We start from the raw sequence: 19640 nt of genomic DNA, 5'->3' as shown, positions 1-19640 counted from the left end.
GCATATCACAAATGGATTTGAAACCTAACTTAAACTTATGGTCACATATACAGATGTGCATTGAATGCTGCATGTTACCATCACATTTTGCTTGACTGACATTGGTTAGGTTAAAATTAATACGATTCTTCTATGTGTCGATTGATAGGTTGAATCCAACAACATTTAGTTTACAATGTAGCTTATGGCTGGCATTAATACAAACCAAAACTGTATACATTGCTTGCACTTACACTGCATCTGACCTACATTTCAATTCAATAAAGGAGAAAGACATGGTTTACCTCATTTCCAGCTTATCACAGATAACAGATTGATTTTTAGCGCACCTCAATAAATTTGGGGGGAGCTTATGTTATACCCTTGGTGTCGGCATTCCAGGTTAAAGATTTTGGTGCAGTTTTCTTTTTAAATACTTCTATGCCCTACATTAATCAAAGATGCACGGAAGACGATTCTAGTGTGTTTCATTGTACCAGTCAAGGTTTCAGATGTTGCAATTTCAGCTAGGGAATGACCAGGTTAATGTTTTTGGAGCAGGTTAAATTTTTTGGTGCATATCTTGAATGGTTTCTTTCAAACTGAGCTAAACATTAAATTTAAGAAGAGTAAAGTAAGGGTCAAAAAATGTTGAAGCAGCTGAATAGCTTACTTCAGTATGTATCAGCATATGAAGTTTGGTTACACCATTTTGAATGGTTTCTTTAATACTGAGCTAAACACTAATTTAAGAAAAGTGAGGTCAAGGTCAAAGGAAAGGTCAAGCAAGAGGCCCAAGGGCCTTGAATCGCTCTTCTGATAAACTGTACAACCTATCACTTCCATTTAAAGCCTCCAAGTATCCTGTACATTTAGACAAAGCCTTGAAATTCCAAAGGTAGGTCATCATGACCAACATTTAAGATGAAACACTTTGAGAACCCAAGATGATTCTAAGCCAATTAGTACCTGAGAGTAGGTCATGGTGACCTACTTATCACTTGTCATTCTCTGAGGACCCAAGATGCATCAACTAAGTTTGATGATTCTAAGCCAATTAAAACCTAAAATATTTTTAAAATTATTGCCATAAAATTTCAAAAGTAGGTCATAGTGACCTACTTTTCAGATGACATACTTGGAGGACCCAAGATGCATCAACTGACAAAGTTTGATGATTCTAAGCCAATTAGTACCCAGTGATTCATTTTGAAAATGGTTATCATGGGTCCAAAGGACCCCTCTTAATGACAACAATGAGTCCCGTGCCAAAATCAATGCGTCCAAATCCAAGGGTACCGTATATTAGATGTTACAGAGGAAATTCTGGTGAAAAAAAGGGTATTGCACGAAAGTGCAAATGTTTTATTGTAGCTGTGAGTGATTTATACTTTTACTATTAATTGTCCAAGTAAGAGTACATAATTTTGTGTCGTAAAAATAATATATTGTCCACTGTGCACGTTGGTTCTATTTTTAGATCGTACATACGATCTCACACATTGTATCAGTTATAAAATGCACAGAAGCAGAATGAAGTAAAAAAAGTTTAAGAAGAAATGACAAATAGTCAAAAATAAAAATGATTAAATTTTATACTTCTTATCATGTAATGAAAAAACGAAAAGAAAAAAAACAATGATACAGGTTACAGCTTTTAAAATACAAACGTATAGTATTCACTTCAGAAACGTTCCACGGTATAGACTTAATCAGTGATAATCGAACTATGCCATCTAACTTTCAAATATTTTCTGATAATTGCTTTTAACTGCAGTTGTGAAATCTGACCTGTTGTAGGCAACCTTATACCTATTAAAATTGTTCATGCGTATCATTTAGCATGTGGATATGATGCAATCGGTCAAGTTTTGAATCAGATTATACCGAAATAATTTAAAATAGTACATGTCCTTCTATAAATTTATTGCGTCCAGTGGGATGCACATTTATTGAAATAATGCGTCCTTAGCAAAATTTGTGCATAATTTACGCAGGACGCACACCAAAATGAATCACTGAGTACCTGATATATTTAAATAAAGCCATAAAAATTCAAAAATAGGTCACAGTGACCTCCTTTTCAGTCGACTAACTCTGTGGACCCAAGATGCATCATCTGACAAAGTTTGGTGATTCTAAGCCAATTAGTACCTAAAAATATTTAAATAAAGCAATAGAATTTCAAAAGTAGGTCACAGTGACCTACATTTCAGTCAACTTAGACCTGAAATATTTCATTATAGCCATATAAATTGAAAAGTAGGTCACGGTGACCTAATTATCTCCCCTTGCTCAAGGGTCACAACCCTAGTTTTAGTATAAACGGGAGCCCTTGGGCCAAGGATACCCTGTGACAAATAATTGGCCAAGGGGTTCTTGAGTTATGGTCCATATTCTAAAAAGTTTACACATACCGCACAAATGGCCATAGCATTAGATCTTTGAGCTTTTGGCTCAGAAGAGCTAAAAATGTTGATGCAGTTAAATAGTTTACTTCAGTATGTATCAGCATACGAAGATTGATAACACTATCTTGTATGGTTTCTTTCAAACTGAGGTAAATGCTAATTTAAGACAGGAGGCCCATGGGCCACATCGCTCACCTGACCACATTGGCTAGGCAAAAGCACAAATCAGTTCAGTATTGAAAAGATTACCATGGGATGGGGGGGGGGGGGGGGGCTTGAATTTTAAACTACCTGATGATGCTTCCATGTCAATATAACAAATGGCTTTGTTGTGCTTGAGAAGATTTTAAAAAAATTATCCCATATATTATTTTGTAAAAATTTGATCCCCCATTGTGGCTCCTCCCTACCCCAGGGGTCATGATTTGAACAAACTTGAATCGACACTACCTGAAGATGCTTCCATATCAATATGACTAAACATAGCCTTTCTGTTCTTGAGAAGAAATATTTTTTCTGTATGTTCTTATGTAAAACTTTCTACTGCTTCCATATCAAAATGACTAAATATGGCTTTGCAGTTCTTCAGAAGTAGATATTTTCCTATATATTCTTATGTAAAAATTTGATCCTCCATAGTGGTCCCGCCCTACCCCCGGGGGTCATGATTTGAACAAACTTGAATCTACATTACCTGAGGATGCTTCCATATATATATGACTCATCATGGCTTTGCTTTTCTTGAGAAGAAGATTTTTAAAGTTTTTTCCTATATATTTCCATGTAAAACTTTGATTCTCCATTGTTGCCCCGCCCTACCCCCCGGAGGTCATGATTTGAACAAACTTGAATCTACACTACCTGAGGATGCTTCCATATAAATATGACTCATTATGGCTTTGCTTTCCTTGAGAAGAAGATTTTTAAAGTTTTTTCCTATATATTTCTATGTAAAACTTTGATCCTCCAATGTGGCCCCACCCTACCCCCGGGGGCCATGATTTGAACAAATTTGAATCTACACTACCTGAGGATGCTTCCACATGAGTTTCATCTTTCCTGGCCCTCTGGTTCTTGAGAAGAAGATTTTTAAATGATGCTATTAATTTTTCACTAATTCTTTATTATCTCCCCTTGAAAGAGGGCACGGCCCTTCATTTGATAGAACTTGAATCCCCTTACCCCAAGGATACTTTGTGCCAAGTTTGGTTGAAATTGGCCCAGTAGTTCTAGGGAAGAAGATGAAAATGTGGAAAGTTTACTACGACGACAACAACAACAACAACGCCAATGACGACAGATAACGGACAAATTTCGATCAGAAAAGCTCACTTGAGCCTTCGGCTCAGGTGAGCTAAAAAGTGAGGTCAAAGTCAAAGGTAAAAAAAATGTTGATACAGTTGAATAGCTCTCATCAACATACATCAGCAAATGAAGTATGATAAAAATATCTGAAATAGTTTCTCTAAATCTTTGAACTGAGCTAAATGCAAAGTGTGACGGAAGGGTGGAAAGACGCTTGGACAGAAGACAGACATGACAAACTCAATGTGCCCCGGTGGGGCATAAAATCCCTGTCTCACTCATGAAATAAAATTCCATATCCTAACACTGAATATCCTTTAGATATTACATGTTTTGTAATATCCCAGAAAATCATCAGATTAGATCCATTCTTTTAAAGCATTCACATCTTTATTTTCCCCATCTTTGTTCTACTTGTCCCGGAAATGAAATGTTAAAAATTGGAAACACTGATATACATGTATACAGGAAAACATATATATTCATCTATTTTGCAGTTTATTTCAACAAATATCTTTTAATTATATAATGAATGTATGCTCGCCTGGAAAATTTATGTATTCTTGTATCATATGGCATTGTTAAATAGAACCTGATAATTTTTCTCTTTTTTAAAATCATTTAGTACTTTAAAATCTTTGTTCTAAATTATTTAACAGAAATGGGGCAAACTATATACTTTGTACTTATATACAAAATTGAAGTGTCTACAGGGATGTCAAAGTCCACAAGTTAGTAATTTTATGTACATGTATATGGTAGGACAATAAAATGATATGACTAACAAACTAAATACTTAAAATTACTAACTGCAAGCAACATTAACAAACAAGATCAAATATTTGCTTGTTAAAATCCAAAGGATGCTAGATTTTAAAAATAAATCACAGAATCTATACTTCTGAATACAGATCAGTGTGTATATTCACATGAATTCCAAATAATACAACATGGCAGCAATATTATGTTAATAAAAATTCAAGAAATACATGTAAAATGTTATCTATTGTATGATGTGCAGAGAAAACAGATGTATGCCCTGTCATAAGAATCACGATTAAGTACAATACATGTGTCCAGGAAATGTGTAATCTGTGAACAAGTTACAAGAAGGGATGGTAGCCAAAACTACACATACACTGTACAATTATACACAATACTTACATATATCTACATAAATATTATAACCACAGGCCATAACAAGATGACTACAATACATCAAACAATGAATGAAAGACTGCATTCTGGAAAAAAAAATTATACAATTAATATGTGCCCTTGAAGAGCTTTATCTTAACCTTTTTAGCGAGATGCAAATTTAGCGATTTATCTTTTTAAAATTTTTTTTAGCGAGAATCAATTTTAGCGATTTTAAAGTGCCTACTAAAGAAGCTTTTACAAATAAAACGCATTTTATTTTCAGTGATATTAAATTTTAGTGATCTCAACGCCCTCGCTAATAATGCCAAAATTAAATCCTCGCTAAAAATTCTGCTTATACGGTATGATGCTTTGCAACTTTATGAGATAAATCCTTATAAATTCCTTCTACATAAGAATACTTTTTTTCATATCACAATTTGATAAAAATGTTTATAATGAAATATTTCTGTTCATCATGCTCTTATACATCTATTACAGTCCAAACACTTAAGGAAAGAAAATAATCTATTTGTGATAAAAGTGAGTTTTCTGTTCAAAGAATCTTGATCTTTACACATGGAAAACACGAGTTACATTGTGTTATACATCGCTGATACTGAATGTCTGGTTTTCTGTCCTTTATAACAAGTCTGTCTTTTATGACATCACACATCCACTGAATGTCCCGGGATCTTTCTCAGACATTGGAGTTTCTTTCTCCTTCACTGGGGGCAGTTCTGCCGGCTTATCTTTCTTGTCTTTGTCCTAATATTAAAACAAAGATTCAAAGTATTACCTGTACCGGTATAAAATTTGTACCTCAACTTAGAAACACAGCTTTATCAAAATAATTTAAACATTTTTCATTCAAGTAAATTGAATTGATCTTCACAAGAAATGACTTGTCAATGGTTCAGAAAATCTAACTCGAAAACATTAACTGATAAGATTCCCCGAACCTTAATAATATTCTACTTGCATTTTCTGGCTTTGGCGCCATTTTGGCATTCATTTTTACATACACCTCTTTGCTCCAGAGAGGATTTAGGGCTGGGGGAGTAAATGGCTCTGGGGCAGCAAGTCCATAGGTAGCCTTTAACTCTAGAACTGGAGGGTCATATGCCACTTTTTGGTGGTAGCTGAAATATTAATGGTAACATATGATAGAGTATGTTTTATCACATAAATGTACAGTTTAGTGAGTACAAAACAAAGTGCTTGTGAGCCTTAAATTATGATAACAAGAATATTAGGTAGCAATTTTTTTTCCATAGGCTCTCATTCTCAATAGACAAATAAACAGTCAAATTTTAGACTGTATATGGTATCCATAACTCTTTAAACCTGTGGTATACTGTAAACTTAGAAATTAAGGTTAATGACATGGAAATACTGATGAAATTGACATATGACCTATAATCATCAGTATTTCCACTTATCACACACATCATTGTTGTTCAACAGGAATACCTAATTACCCGCTATTCTAGGGGGCTTAGCCTCTACAGTAGTAAAAAGGGGGCATATCAAAACACAACATGGGACTGAAAACTTCAAAGTCGCAGTGAGTTTACATTTTACACAAACAAATGATTTTTGTACTGCATATGTTTTGCGACAGTAAATGCTTCTTTCAGTATGAAAAACTTTTCTTTATAATTTTTTATTTTATTTAAGACACAACATTGTTTTACAGTGAAGGGAGGGGTGGTAGATTTTTTTTTTGTTGTTGTTAAAAAAGTGATACAAATACAAAGTCTCGTAATACGTAGTAAGTTATTATATTTTTTTTTTGCTGCATTAAAATGACTCATAGAAATATTTTTGAAAATCAGGTCAAAGTATACATGTTTATGTCATTGACAAAAAATGTTAAAAACATTTTCAGGGAGAAAGACTAAATGCATTTCCTTTTGCTGAAGTCGTTTTTCAAAAATTAAAAAATGTACTGTGACGCAACTGAAACAATGCTGCATGAAAACGCAGCTAAGTAGAATGATCCTCATTAAAACAGTACAACATAACAAGTCCTATATCATCCATTGGATCATTACCGTAAGCTCTCAAATAAAATCTCTTCCCTTCTCCAGATATTTCTAATTACAACCATTAAGGTATAGAAGTTTAATGGTACATGTACATGCTAGTTTATAAATGAAATCATTAGTTTTTCTGAAATGTCTCAAACTTATTTCCAACTTAAATATAAAATCAAAGGTTTTTTTTCTCTCTTGAATCTTACACTCTTTAGCAAGTCTTTCTATCTATATCCCCAAAGCCTAAAGTACACAAACTTGAACATGGATATATATGACATGTATATTGTATACATGTACTGTATGTGTACTTAAAAAAGCGGGATTCATATTCTAGAAGCTTTGACGCAGACAATGATGCACTAATTTATAAATATCGCTAATAAATCTCATATATAAACAATACATGGCACGGACATGTGTAGCGCTAATTCATGATTACGCCAACAACTCCATACACAGTGATTCCTCTAAAGTTTGAATATGCCAATTTATGTACACGTACAGTATATGGTGAATCCAAAGTACACATACTGATTCAAGTCTGAGTATGTAACACTTCAGTTTCCCCTGTGAAAGGGAGCCATAAATTAATTAGGTTACAAAAAAGTTACTTTTGGGTTACAGCAGGTTACTTATAACCTAATATATAGAATTCATGGGGTGAATTAAATAAATAGCTTTGAAAAAAAATGTTTAATCACTTTATATCTCAAAATGTACTCAATTTCAAAAACTTTCCTTTATAAAAGTTAAGTTAAAATGTATAGCATGCAATTTTGATTCTTGCTTTAAAAAATATGGACATGGATAGAAAAATATTAGTGTTGTGCAAAATAAGCATGGCAAGTTTTGAAATAAAGAGAAGATAACCCATCATTTCAATTGGATCTAAGTAATTTCACAGTTTAACATGGTAGGGACCAAAAATTGACTCACATCATTCCATTCTCCCTTTCACATTTTTCCAGTGTTCTTTTTAGAACTGGTCCTAACTTTCTGAAGAAAAGATGATTGGCTGGTCTTGCAAATGTACCAAGGCCTTTAGTACTGGCATATTCCTTGCAGAGTGCTTCAGATTTCTCATAACCTGGAAAAGAAAGCTTCAGCTTTATTCCTATCAATTCTGACAAATACAGCCTATGTTTCTGTTTGAAGCAAATGCTGAATGATTTTCTGCTCAAGACAGATCTCTTTGTCACATGTAAACACCAATAATCAACTTGGAATGAGCTATTCAGGTATCGATATTTACTTGCCACACGTTTTAACTATTACCTCTGTGCATTACAGAGGAGTCAAAGATAGGGTATTATTTAATCTTGGAATAATTTTACTCGGAATTTCGTAAGTGCATAACCCTCTCTTTTTGATACAAATAATATCAGAAACTTACAAAAGTTGTAGTGTTCTATGTTTATATGAATTTTTTTTAAAATGATTTCATTTAAATGTAATTATTTTTGAAAGTTTACTTATATCATTGCAGAAATGGTTTACTTGCATTAAAAAAATTATTTATTTTTTGCAAAATTTTGACGTACAATAAATTTTCTAAAAATATTTATTTTACAAAGAAAGATAACTCTGTAATTTACTTGAACTGGACCTTCTCTAACAGTAATCCACATGTACCAATGATTTTTTTCTTTTTTTTTTTTTTGTTTTTGACTTTGACAAATTCATATCATACTGAGTTCATCTATTTCATTTTCAAAATTGTTTACCTGTCATTCTCCCTCTGGAAAAATCTTCAGACAACAAAGAAATCATTGTCAAAGTAATGCTTAGGAATTTGACAAAATAAAATGATAATTAACAAGTTTTCTGAATAGTTTTTATGAGATCTGTTTTGTGTGTGAGAAATGAATGTTGTCTTACTTACTCATGAAAAGTAAATACATGAATTGTATTTAAGGACATATGTAACATAGTTTTAAACTTTATTTTCTAATTCTATGTAAAATTGAAGAGTTCAAATGATTGAAAAACCTGTATGTGATTTTTATAATGCCTAATCTGATGCTATGCACCTCTCTTAAAACAAATGTTAGGACAAACCAGCTCCATTTAATAAGTGTGATTAAATGTTTGGTAATTTTTATATTTCTCTTTGAAAAAACACAAGGACTTTCATCATTTTATATCTATCAAAACCCCTGGTTATGCATGTTGATTTTTTGTCTAAGAGCATCTGATGGCCAGGCACTATGATTTTTAATTAGTAAGAGATGTATCTTGAAAAATTATTAATAAGTATGGTAATTGGCAAGGTAAGTTGTATATGACCTTATATAATAAAATGATCAACAGAAAAACTGTCATTTTGTGTCATTAAGAAAGTTTATCACAATCATTGTAGTTCACTAGTACTATAATTATCCCTCACAGGGAGCCAAATATTTAAAAACATAGTAGTTTTCGCATGTTTCCATATAGGAATATTCCAATGCATTGATTGCAATTTCAATCCAAAATTTAGCCAGATTAAAGAGTCGAAAGTTTTCTGAATCAAATAAGATGTAGTAAAATTATTTCCTATGCTAAAATATGATTTCAACAATACAAATGTAGTTTAATTAACAGTTTTAATAATAGATTACTGTCAAAAAGAAAATTCAATCCAAAACCTGTTCTCAAATTTTTTTCCTATCAATTATAAGCATTTGAAGTTAGACAACTCCAGTTAAATTACATTACTCGAAGGCAGATAAAACAAAATCTTTCATTCTTTATAATCCAGGGCTCGAAATAATTGATGGCCTGCTGGTCTGGGGCCAGTGAATTTTTAATCAGGGCTAGTACATTTAGATGGCATGTGCCCTTTGGGCCAGTGTTTTTATTTAAGCAAAACTTAATTCATTTATGGTCAAGCTAGTTAACTTGATGGGGTTGTGAGTCCACATTTTGTTGCTTCTTGTTTTGTTAAATTTTTACTATTGATTATTATAATATAAACAACACATACCTATTAATTTTATGGTTTTGGACCAGTCTTTTGAAAATCTACTGGCCCAGTTGGACAGTGAAAGTACTGAGCTGACCAGTGAAAATTTAAATTGGTAGCCTGAGTGACCAATGAAGAAAAATAATTATTTCTAGCCCTGTAATCTATGATTGTAGAATTTGATTAACAATGATTATTTTCAACTTTTGTTAAAGGTTCTTGAAAACAAAATTTAGGCTATAATTTCTTGCTTTGAAAAAAAAAGTGAATGTAGAATGTGGGATTCTTTAGTTTCACAAATTGTAATTTTTGTTTTGTTTTGAGAAATATGATATCCTAGGATCAGTCATAATAACCCTCCAGATACTTACATTTGACCCCCTCCTGCAGACCCCATACAGATACTTACATTTGACCCCTTCCTGCAGACCACGTACAGCCTCTCCACATTTGTCCTGTGCCAATAAAGTCTCTCCCTGATAGCAGTAGGCCTGATTTACAAAGAAATATGAAATATTAACTTACTTTGGTTCTCGGATCCGACAAAACCCATTTTGCCCGAGAACACAGTCAATAAATGTTTTGTTAAACCTTTTACTTTTTATTTTGACATAACATGATGTAAATTTTGTTTACCCGCACTGCGGTTTAAACTTGGTAAATTTTGTAAAGTTCTGTGGAACTCCAACGAATGCAAATAAGATACAACTGACCCCGCCCACACTGTGAGCTAAGGGGTGCAACATCTCACAGAAAGGTCCAATATCTTGCTCTGTGGTCAAACATCAATTTTTTATGACAGCTCAGTAAAACATTGAAAATGTTAGACTTTTTTAAGTATAGAGTTATATAGGAAACAATTTTTAAAGGTAAAACAAAATTATTTATAATACGAGGGTTGTTCGGAAAGTTCGTAGACTAGCGCCATAAAATTAAAACCGCTAAAGATACATCAATGAATTTTTTAACATTTAATTAGCATCATCTTTTTTTATTTATATATTAAACTATACATCATTACATATATTTTTTAATAAATTGTTGATGGTTTTGAAAGCAATGGTATGTCCAAGCGGCGCAACCTCGAAGATTACGTTTTTTCTACCTAAGTGTAACTGAGAAAAACTCTTTTTTTTATGAGCATTTGTCATCCAAAAATACCGTTAATTCACTTACGCTGTATGACATAATTGTACTGTAAAATTTGCAGCTGTTCATGACATTGTAAAATCATATAAACAAGAGGGGTTTAAATTTTTACTTAACTCCAAGGAATCTTATCAAGATAAGTATTTGAGGTAGAGAATGCTGACATTGAGAAACAATGATGTCATGAAACTAAAGGGCGACAGCGCCGGTAGATCATATAATGTCTTTTTTATTTTATGTTAATTTGGTAAATATTCAAGGTATCAAGCTTAAATTTTCAACATTTCTTTATCTTTTGTTGTTTTATGTTCCTTAAAAATTTTGTAAGCATAAACTACATAGTATTAATTTTATCCAATCAGTCCACGAACTTTCCGAACAACCCTCGTATGTATGATTGCAGGATAGATAAATCCCAGAGTCATTGTGGACCACTCGACTCTTAGGTGGATGTTTTCTATCCTTCACTCAAACATGAATGATTTTTACAGTCTCCATCCATTGACAAAATAACATAGATGTCCTATAGAATTTATGGATAAAATTATGAAATTTTGGTTGTTTCTAAACTCTAGAGGTTTTTTTTCTACAGAAGAACAAAGAATAAATGTTCAGGTCAGGTAAAACATATTTGATTTGGCCTGTTTTGGGTAAAACTATCAACCCTCCCCCAACCCTTGTCTGCTGCTTAACTCACATAAGCTTTGTAAAATTCACACTTCAGCTGGAAGTATTTCCTCCATTTCCCAACTACTTTGATGTCCAGACTCTGCAGAGCATCATCTAAAATAAAGTTCAAAACCTACATCAATCTAACATCCTTAAAAATTAATATACATGTACATGACAGAAATATTCTTTTCATCTCCATGAATGAAACTTAAAAAAAAGAAAGGCTCAATCAATGGTGACAGAGCTAATTCTACACAAAGATTATAAAATGAAACACATGTATATACAAGTACCGTATATACTCAACTATGAGTCGGTCCGCATATAAGTTGGTTTTACTTTTCAAGCTTTTATTAGAGGGATAGACCCTCTAAAATACCAGTCTTTTTATAACTCGCCTATAAGTCAGACAAAGAGTTTTGGTCCAAAATACAACTTCCAAAAAACCAACTTATAGGCGAGTATATACAGTAATCCTTATTTCATTTTTGTTTAGATTTCTCATGAAATTTACAAAGGTCATGGATAAAATAAATTTATACACAAAGAAGAAGGTATGGTTTTAGCTTTATTGTGCCCTAAAAATTTAATGTTTTCAAAAAGTTTTGAAACTGGCTTAAATATTAGTTGAGTATATGACTGTAATAAATCAGGAAAGAATATAGCATGATGGAGTACCATTTTGGATACATGACGTCATTAATTTGATGCATTTCTCTATTTAAACAGAAAAAGCCTTAAAATGACCCATTTCAAGGATTATTTTCCTTAAGAAAATAGTGTCCACAGCCGTCGCCCACGTTAATTTTTAGATATGTTGTGTAAAATTCTTTGAAAAATCACATATCTCAAAATCTTTGTGGGCGATGCTTGTGGACAATATTATCTGAAAGAAAATTCCATTGAAAATTGGTGTCTTCTGCAACTTTTTAAGAAAATACGGGAAAATGCACAAGTTTATGACGTCACAATTAGCATTTGGAAGGTCATGTGAGAAAAAAGTTTTGTATGATCTTTCTGCATGGAATTTTAATAATTCAAAAAGCATGAGTTTTAATTTTTTACATCACTTTTATTTTTAAGAAAAACACAGGGCAAGATTTGTATTGAAACCGTACCTTGTTCTTTCCATACAAATACATGAAGTAAAAAAACAAACCTGCTTTTTGATACAGCTGGGAGGTCTCGTAAGACAGAGCAGCGATTAAGCTAGGAGAATGTTTCATCTCAACAGCTCGAGCCAATGTCACTGAAAGAATGAGATATCTGTTACATGTACTTTCTCAGAAAGCAGCTCATAGGCTAGAATTATTCATCACAACAGCTTCGACCATTTTCAGTTTTTAAAAAAAGTAATAATTTCATTATTTAATCTATTCTCTATATTAAAGTTTGTAATCAATACTATGTTTTGACAATGTTCGGTTCTACATGAATAAAAATCAGGTTTCAAAGGGAATATTTTGAGAATTTTAGTTAATTTTGTATTTATATAATCAATTATCCTTATGGAACATTACCCTCCTGTGCCTCCCCAGTACAGTGATAAATGTAGGCATCCAGAACACGACTGTCTGTGTCTATTGCATTCTCTGTATTATCAGACAGGCGTCCAATCAAATCATCCTAGTAAGAAAATATAATAAATTGTAGAATACAAATAAATTTACTGATGAAGCAAAGTTTTAAGAAATAACCAGCTCAAAATTCTTAACAAATCCTTGTAACATTTTATGGATATAACAAACTCTGATATAGCGAATTCACAGATATAGTGAACTTATTTTGTGACCTCTAGAGGATAAAAATAACAAAATTTACATCGAACTGACATTATTTTTGCAAGTATTTTTATTTGAAAATCAATTCAAAACTTTTGAACTCCAATATCACTTTGTATTTGATATTAAGAAGTCATACTTTGTAATTTGAGGATGAAATCTACTTTGTGAATTTACTTTATATACTTTAATGAATTTATTATAAGGATGTAACAAATTACAGATATGGCAAAGTAAGTTTGCAGGCCCCAAGGAATTCACTATAACTGAGTTTTTACTGTATTTAGCAAGGAAAAAAATCTCATGTTCTATCTTCAATATTTTATGTAATTTCCTAAATTTGTATACAAACCTCTTCTTTTCTAAGAGGTATAAATAATCTAAAAATTGTCATGTCCACAAGCCCTTTTAATCTACTGTTCCAGTTTCATCCATTTATAACCCTTAGGTCTATTAGCTTAATGTTAAAGAAGAGGCCAAAGCACCTTAATGGTCACCTGAGTATAATGCAACTCTATAAAAGACCAAAAGTATGAAATAAAACAAAATAAACTGATTGATGAAGATATTTGCCCAAAAGCAAGATAAATAGGATGAACAGGGATGAACATAATAGTTATTCTAGTACTCAGTGAGAAATCATAATGTAAATTACTTTACTTGCCTACACTTGCCAGTGCTATTACAATCACACTTGTCATTACCACTATGTAGTCATAACATTACAATAGTGCTTGAGCACTGAAAGTAGAAACCCCCTCATATTATTTAAAGCTTAACACAAGTCTTAAATAGACCATACGCCATATTAGTTTTCCTATACATGCATTAGATATCAGCACTAAGGAATATATACCCTTTGCATTTGTTACCCTGACTGCACACTTTGAACTCATGCTTAATGTATTGGATTTCTTACGTTGTCTTAGTGTGTACATTTTGTTATATTAAGTGCATTTTGTGCTTGTTCCTAATGCCTTGACCTGTGCAAATAATGTTACTTTTTCTCCTGATGTGGAACAGTTGCATATGTTTGATACTTTTACTGCGGCTGAGTAACAATGGCGGTGTTAGACATATCCAATAGTTGAGATCTCTACAGCAAAATACATTGAACCATGACTAGAAGTCAGAGGCTTATATAAGGGCTCAACAAATGAAGATAGTGGAGAGAAATATGGAGGAATTTTTTTTTTTTTTTTTTTTTTAGAATTTTTTAGCCCCACCAACCATCAGGCCCGGAGAGAGAGTAGGAAGGGATGGAGATTGGGGGTGAATTTCAGAATTTTTCATAATTTTTGTTCCCCTTTACCTACAGATACTACAGGCTAAAATTAGTTGAATTTGGTTCAGTGGTTCATGAGAAAGAGCTGACAATGTTAAAAGGTTAGCACATGACAACGGAACCCCCCCCCCCCAACCCCCGATCGTAACAGGTCACCTAAGTGACTAAGGTGATCTTAAAAATTCCAAAAAAATTAATCAACTATTTTGACAACTAAACCTAGTTAATTTGGCATTTGGAAATCCAATATCAACAATTTGAAGACAGTTATGGTAGTATAAGTTCCATAACTTGTGTGAATTAGTTACTGGTTTTTCTTCAACTCGCGTTCCTTAACTTTTTGATTGTCGATAGATATGAGGCTTGCCACGTGACAATTAAAAAGTTAAGGAACACGAGTTGGAGAAAACAGGTTACTAACAAGCACACATTAAGAAACCCTTTTCTCCCTGTGCTAAATTCATCAAAACTATCTGTACATTATAACTGCATGAAACACTCACAAAACAATACTGTATTACTTAGCACACCATGATTTCATAATAGGTGTTTTCTAAAATATGCTGGTGAACCAAAAAAAGAATTACTGAACGGGAATGATGAAACATGTTGTAGTGATGCGAGAAAGTCAGCTCCATCATCACGCTGATGTAGACATCAATTTTTAATTCAAGAAATAGAACATGTTAAAACTTCATAAATTTACCTTAACATACGTAAATATCCCAGCAGCAATCTTCAAACATTTGTGTACCTCTTTTGCTTCTTCCATATCTGGCCTTTAATATTTGAATGATAAGTTTGTGTGCGTATATTATATATATATATATATATATATATATATATATATATACCGTAAGTTTTGGGGTATAGGTCGATACTTTTTTTCTCAGAACCGTTGGGGTCGCCCAATTTAACGAATCGACCTTTCTAAGGCTCAAGTTTATGAAAAATGCCCCCAAATTAGTGAAATTTACGTCAATTTCAAAACAAATCTGTGCCATCTTCGTAACTTTTTAAATTATTTTACCGAGAAAAAAGTACTAAACAATAAGAAAAATTAAATATCTTCCATTGATTTCTTACAAAATAAGTTCCATTAAATATCCGTCGATGTACAAAAAAACATTATATCATCTAGTAAATAATGTCTCAACGTATATTTACAACATGCTGTGTCCATCTTGTGAAGTTGGAAGTCGCAATCGCTTACTAAAAATAAAACCGCAACCGTATCAAAGTTTAAAATACGGAAGCGTTTTCACAATCGCAGTTGTAATCGTTTTTTTCCATTTATTTGTAACAATTAATTGAAATAGTATACCTAAATATTTTTTCATTGTCTTGTGATATTTATTTAAATGTAAAATACGTGAAATAAATTGTTGCCAGTAAATTCCTAAAATTATTTACCAAATATACCGCTAGTAATAACTATTTTGTTTTATATCCCAAGGGGTACACTGAATTATACAAAGATTGGCTTCTAATAGAATTTTAATTGTCTGACAGATAAAGGGATATACACTGTGTACACAAAGGTGTTAACACCTGTGTTGGTTAAAACACCTGCGGGGCATGATTAAAAGATCCACACGCCGTTACAGGGGTATTAGTGCTATACATCATTGAACAAACAAAACTGTGAAATTCATAATGACTGTTAAATTGCGAATGTACTCTCAATTAAATTTATTTTTTCAGCAATATCTCAAGCAAAATTATAGCATGTTAATATAACTAATTTCAATTGCTCACTGTTACATGTACTGGTAATAGTCATTTGCGTGTTTTAGCAAATCCCTGGACAAGAAATATAAAAATGGCGGTCATCGAAGTTAATATTGTGCCCCGGTAAACAACGTCGGAATAAAAGAATGTGTCCAAGATGTTCTAAAATTGAAATGGTTATTGGTTGATTTCGGGTATTTCCCTAATAATAGCTGTTGTATACTACCGTATTTATGTGTTTAAGGACAGAGTCAAACTACGACGGCATTGAATAGGCAAGTTGGAGAAAATACGTTATATCACAATTCAAGGAAATTTTAACTATGTTTGTATAAAACACTATTAAAATGCTGTACTCATAAAAATACCAGTTTATTTTCTCAATACGTTAATATCACGGGTTAAATTAAAGAGGTTTACATGTTCTGATACGTAGTATATACGTAAGAATCTCTAGAAAATCGATGAACAAAGCTTCGTCCTATCTTCCGGATTCGTCCTATCTAAGGATTTTTTAAAAATTACGGCTGAAAATGAGCCTTTCGACCTATATACCCCATCGACCTATACCCCCAAAATTACGGTATATATGTATAAATAAGAAATGGCGGTTTTCATTAATAGAATAAAATTAAAATACAATATTTACTAACTCTTCTTTGGCAGCTAACTTAGCAGCATGTTTGGTGTACCATAATGCCACATTAATCGCCATACTTGCAGCTTCAAAAACGGAATCCTGCTGCTCCCTACAAATAAGACGGCATTAGTAACAGCAGATATCACAACAGAGAATATTTTCTGAAATTTGTTCAATTCTGAATGATGCTTTATATTCAAATTATTAAGAATGTATCAGAATTAGAAATGGACTCTAAACTCAGACTTTTATAAAAGCCGTGATGTGTTCAAACATCATTGTAAATTATAATGTATAGAAGACATATATGTGGTAATGCATGTGTCGATTTTACATTGAAATATACTTGTTTCTAAATGGTAGCGGGTGGATACATTCCGATTACATGTTTGACTTGAGTAATTACCTAAATGGTTACATTTTACTTAAATATATTCCTGAAGATGTGTATAAACACACAGGATGGGATATTATTCTGTCTTTTGATAGTGAAAGGCATCCGAGTTTTACTGGCCGCATGTCACCAAGTACAAATGGTTCAGTGTATAAATGGTTTGGAAAGAATGAAAACCCAGGTTACAAGTTGACTTGACACCAAAACCTTAAAGCTGAGGGCAGTAGTGTAAACAATAATTAGATAGTTAACATACTCTTTAAGATCAAATACCTTCTTCACTGGTAAATACTTAATTGCTTGAAATGTTCTATAAATTCGAATTGCATACAATATATAAATATCATATAATTGGTATTTCAATGGTAAAAAAAAAGACCTATATCAAAATTAATATTATACTGTGCATAGGAGAGAAGAGACTGCATAAAAATTATGGTTTTATTTATTTGATTTGGAATGAAACCACAATGATCTTTAATTGAATCCATTTGGGTCAAACAAATGATCAGAACATAAGCACTTGCATTCTTTCTAAATACATGTATCATATAGTTATAAATACTTGACAGCATTTCCTAGTAAGCTGTTAGTCCATCTATATTTTATGGCTCTCCTGAGTTTATTTTCAGATTCATTTTCCTCAAATGGCTGTATCAACCCCAGAAGCAGAGAAAAGTAATCATTGACAGCCTTTTCCACAGTCAGGGTTTCATGGTTAGGATCTGTTAACAGTTCAAGCAGTTTGCCCCTCGTCTGACGCATTTGACTGTTGGTGAAATAAAGCAATAAAAATTTTAAATAAAAAATAATTATTAATTTTGGAGGTTTCAAAATCTATAATTAAAACTTCAAAAGTCTAAATAAATGAAAATTATATTAAAATGCTTTGGCTACAGGAAAGCCTTTGGACTTTCTATTACTGCAAAACAAGTTTGTTACTCAGATAAATTTCATCATTTGTTATTTAAGATATATAGAGGATATTCAATGTTTTGTAGATGAATATGGAATTTATTTCATGAGTGGGACAGAATTTGTTGATATTTTCACGAGTGCGAAGCACGAGTGAAAATATCAAAAAATCCTGTCTCACGAGTGAAATAAATTCCATATTCATCTACAAAACATTGAATTTTCTGTTTATTACATTTTCTTTGATTTTCACTTTGCCTCTGTCTTTTCTTAACACAGAGTTTTAGGCTTGACGTCATAGTTGAGCAGTTGAGACGTCATAGCTTAGAAGTTGTGTGTCAGATTGAAAACATTACATAGCATGGATTTTAGCAACATATTCAGGAAGAAATTTGCAGTTTTAGCTCTATCAAGATGCTTAGTTACTATCTCTATCTTATGACAGGCCAGAAATTATTTTTTACTAACTTTGATATCCTTTCACACTGTTAGAGAATATCATTTTTGGTATCCTTTCACACTGTGAGAGAATATCACTTTTATTCAATAAATAAATCACAGTATTTCACTGTTGAAAATGTAATAAAAACTTTATACTGAACACAATGAAGTGCTTTCTATCAAACAATTAGAACTACCTTTATAAATGACTCATAGTCATGAACAAGAAATTTATCGTAAATATCTTACGCGAATATTTGTCTTGTTTTGTCGTCCGTTGACACGCCTGCTAACTCAAAAGTCAGATTAGCCGTAGCCTTAAGAGGGTTTCTGTGGAACCAGTAAGACATGATTTATAATTAAATCGCTTCACAAATGAAACAAATTCACTTATTTCTGGACTCTTTTCCTCTATCGCTCTTCTATTTTTTATTGCGAAAGCGCCATCTTTGTTTTCCTCTTTCACAAGGTGTATTCCGATCCCGATAAGAAATGATGGACAAACAACGATTGTTTCTACATCAAGCTTGAGCTGTTTTGGGTGCAAGTCTTTATCAGCAATTTTGTGATGAATTCTATGTATTTAAATCTTTCCATTATTTCTAAATTGAAATAATTTCTTTTGATAAAAAAAAACATTTTTTTTTAAATGTCAACACGTCTTCACTTGCACTGTTGCACTCTTGAACAGTTGAAACTAAACATTGTAGCTGTATGCACAAAGTAGTCACAATTCAAGTGTCATGCGTATTCATGTTGTTTGTTGGATGATCATTGCAAGATGCAGTGCAGTTATTTTCCCATTAATATT

The 19640-nt window shown here is 32.4% G+C and overlaps 1 protein-coding gene across 1 annotated transcript; it reads right to left on the bottom strand.

Annotated features, from left to right (window-relative positions):
- Positions 1-4063: 4063 nt before the first annotated feature.
- On the bottom strand, positions 4064-19255 carry LOC133181959 (BRO1 domain-containing protein BROX-like). The gene is made up of 11 exons (XM_061316620.1): positions 19079-19255; positions 18039-18242; positions 17093-17188; positions 15415-15487; positions 13163-13268; positions 12802-12891; positions 11668-11753; positions 10231-10312; positions 7814-7964; positions 5818-5977; positions 4064-5603 (listed from the first exon to the last, which is right to left on the bottom strand). Exons 1-11 carry the CDS (start codon positions 19177-19179, stop codon positions 5496-5498), a joined length of 1257 nt encoding a protein of 418 aa, XP_061172604.1. The 5' UTR covers positions 19180-19255; the 3' UTR covers positions 4064-5495.
- Positions 19256-19640: the final 385 nt, after the last annotated feature.

Source organism: Saccostrea echinata, unplaced genomic scaffold, assembly GCF_033153115.1.
Source record: "Saccostrea echinata isolate AGI-Se365-2 ecotype Australia unplaced genomic scaffold, CSIRO_AGI_Sech_v1 ptg000009l, whole genome shotgun sequence".
NCBI lineage: Eukaryota > Metazoa > Mollusca > Bivalvia > Ostreida > Ostreidae > Saccostrea > Saccostrea echinata.
This window is presented reverse-complemented; position numbering and strand designations above follow the sequence as displayed.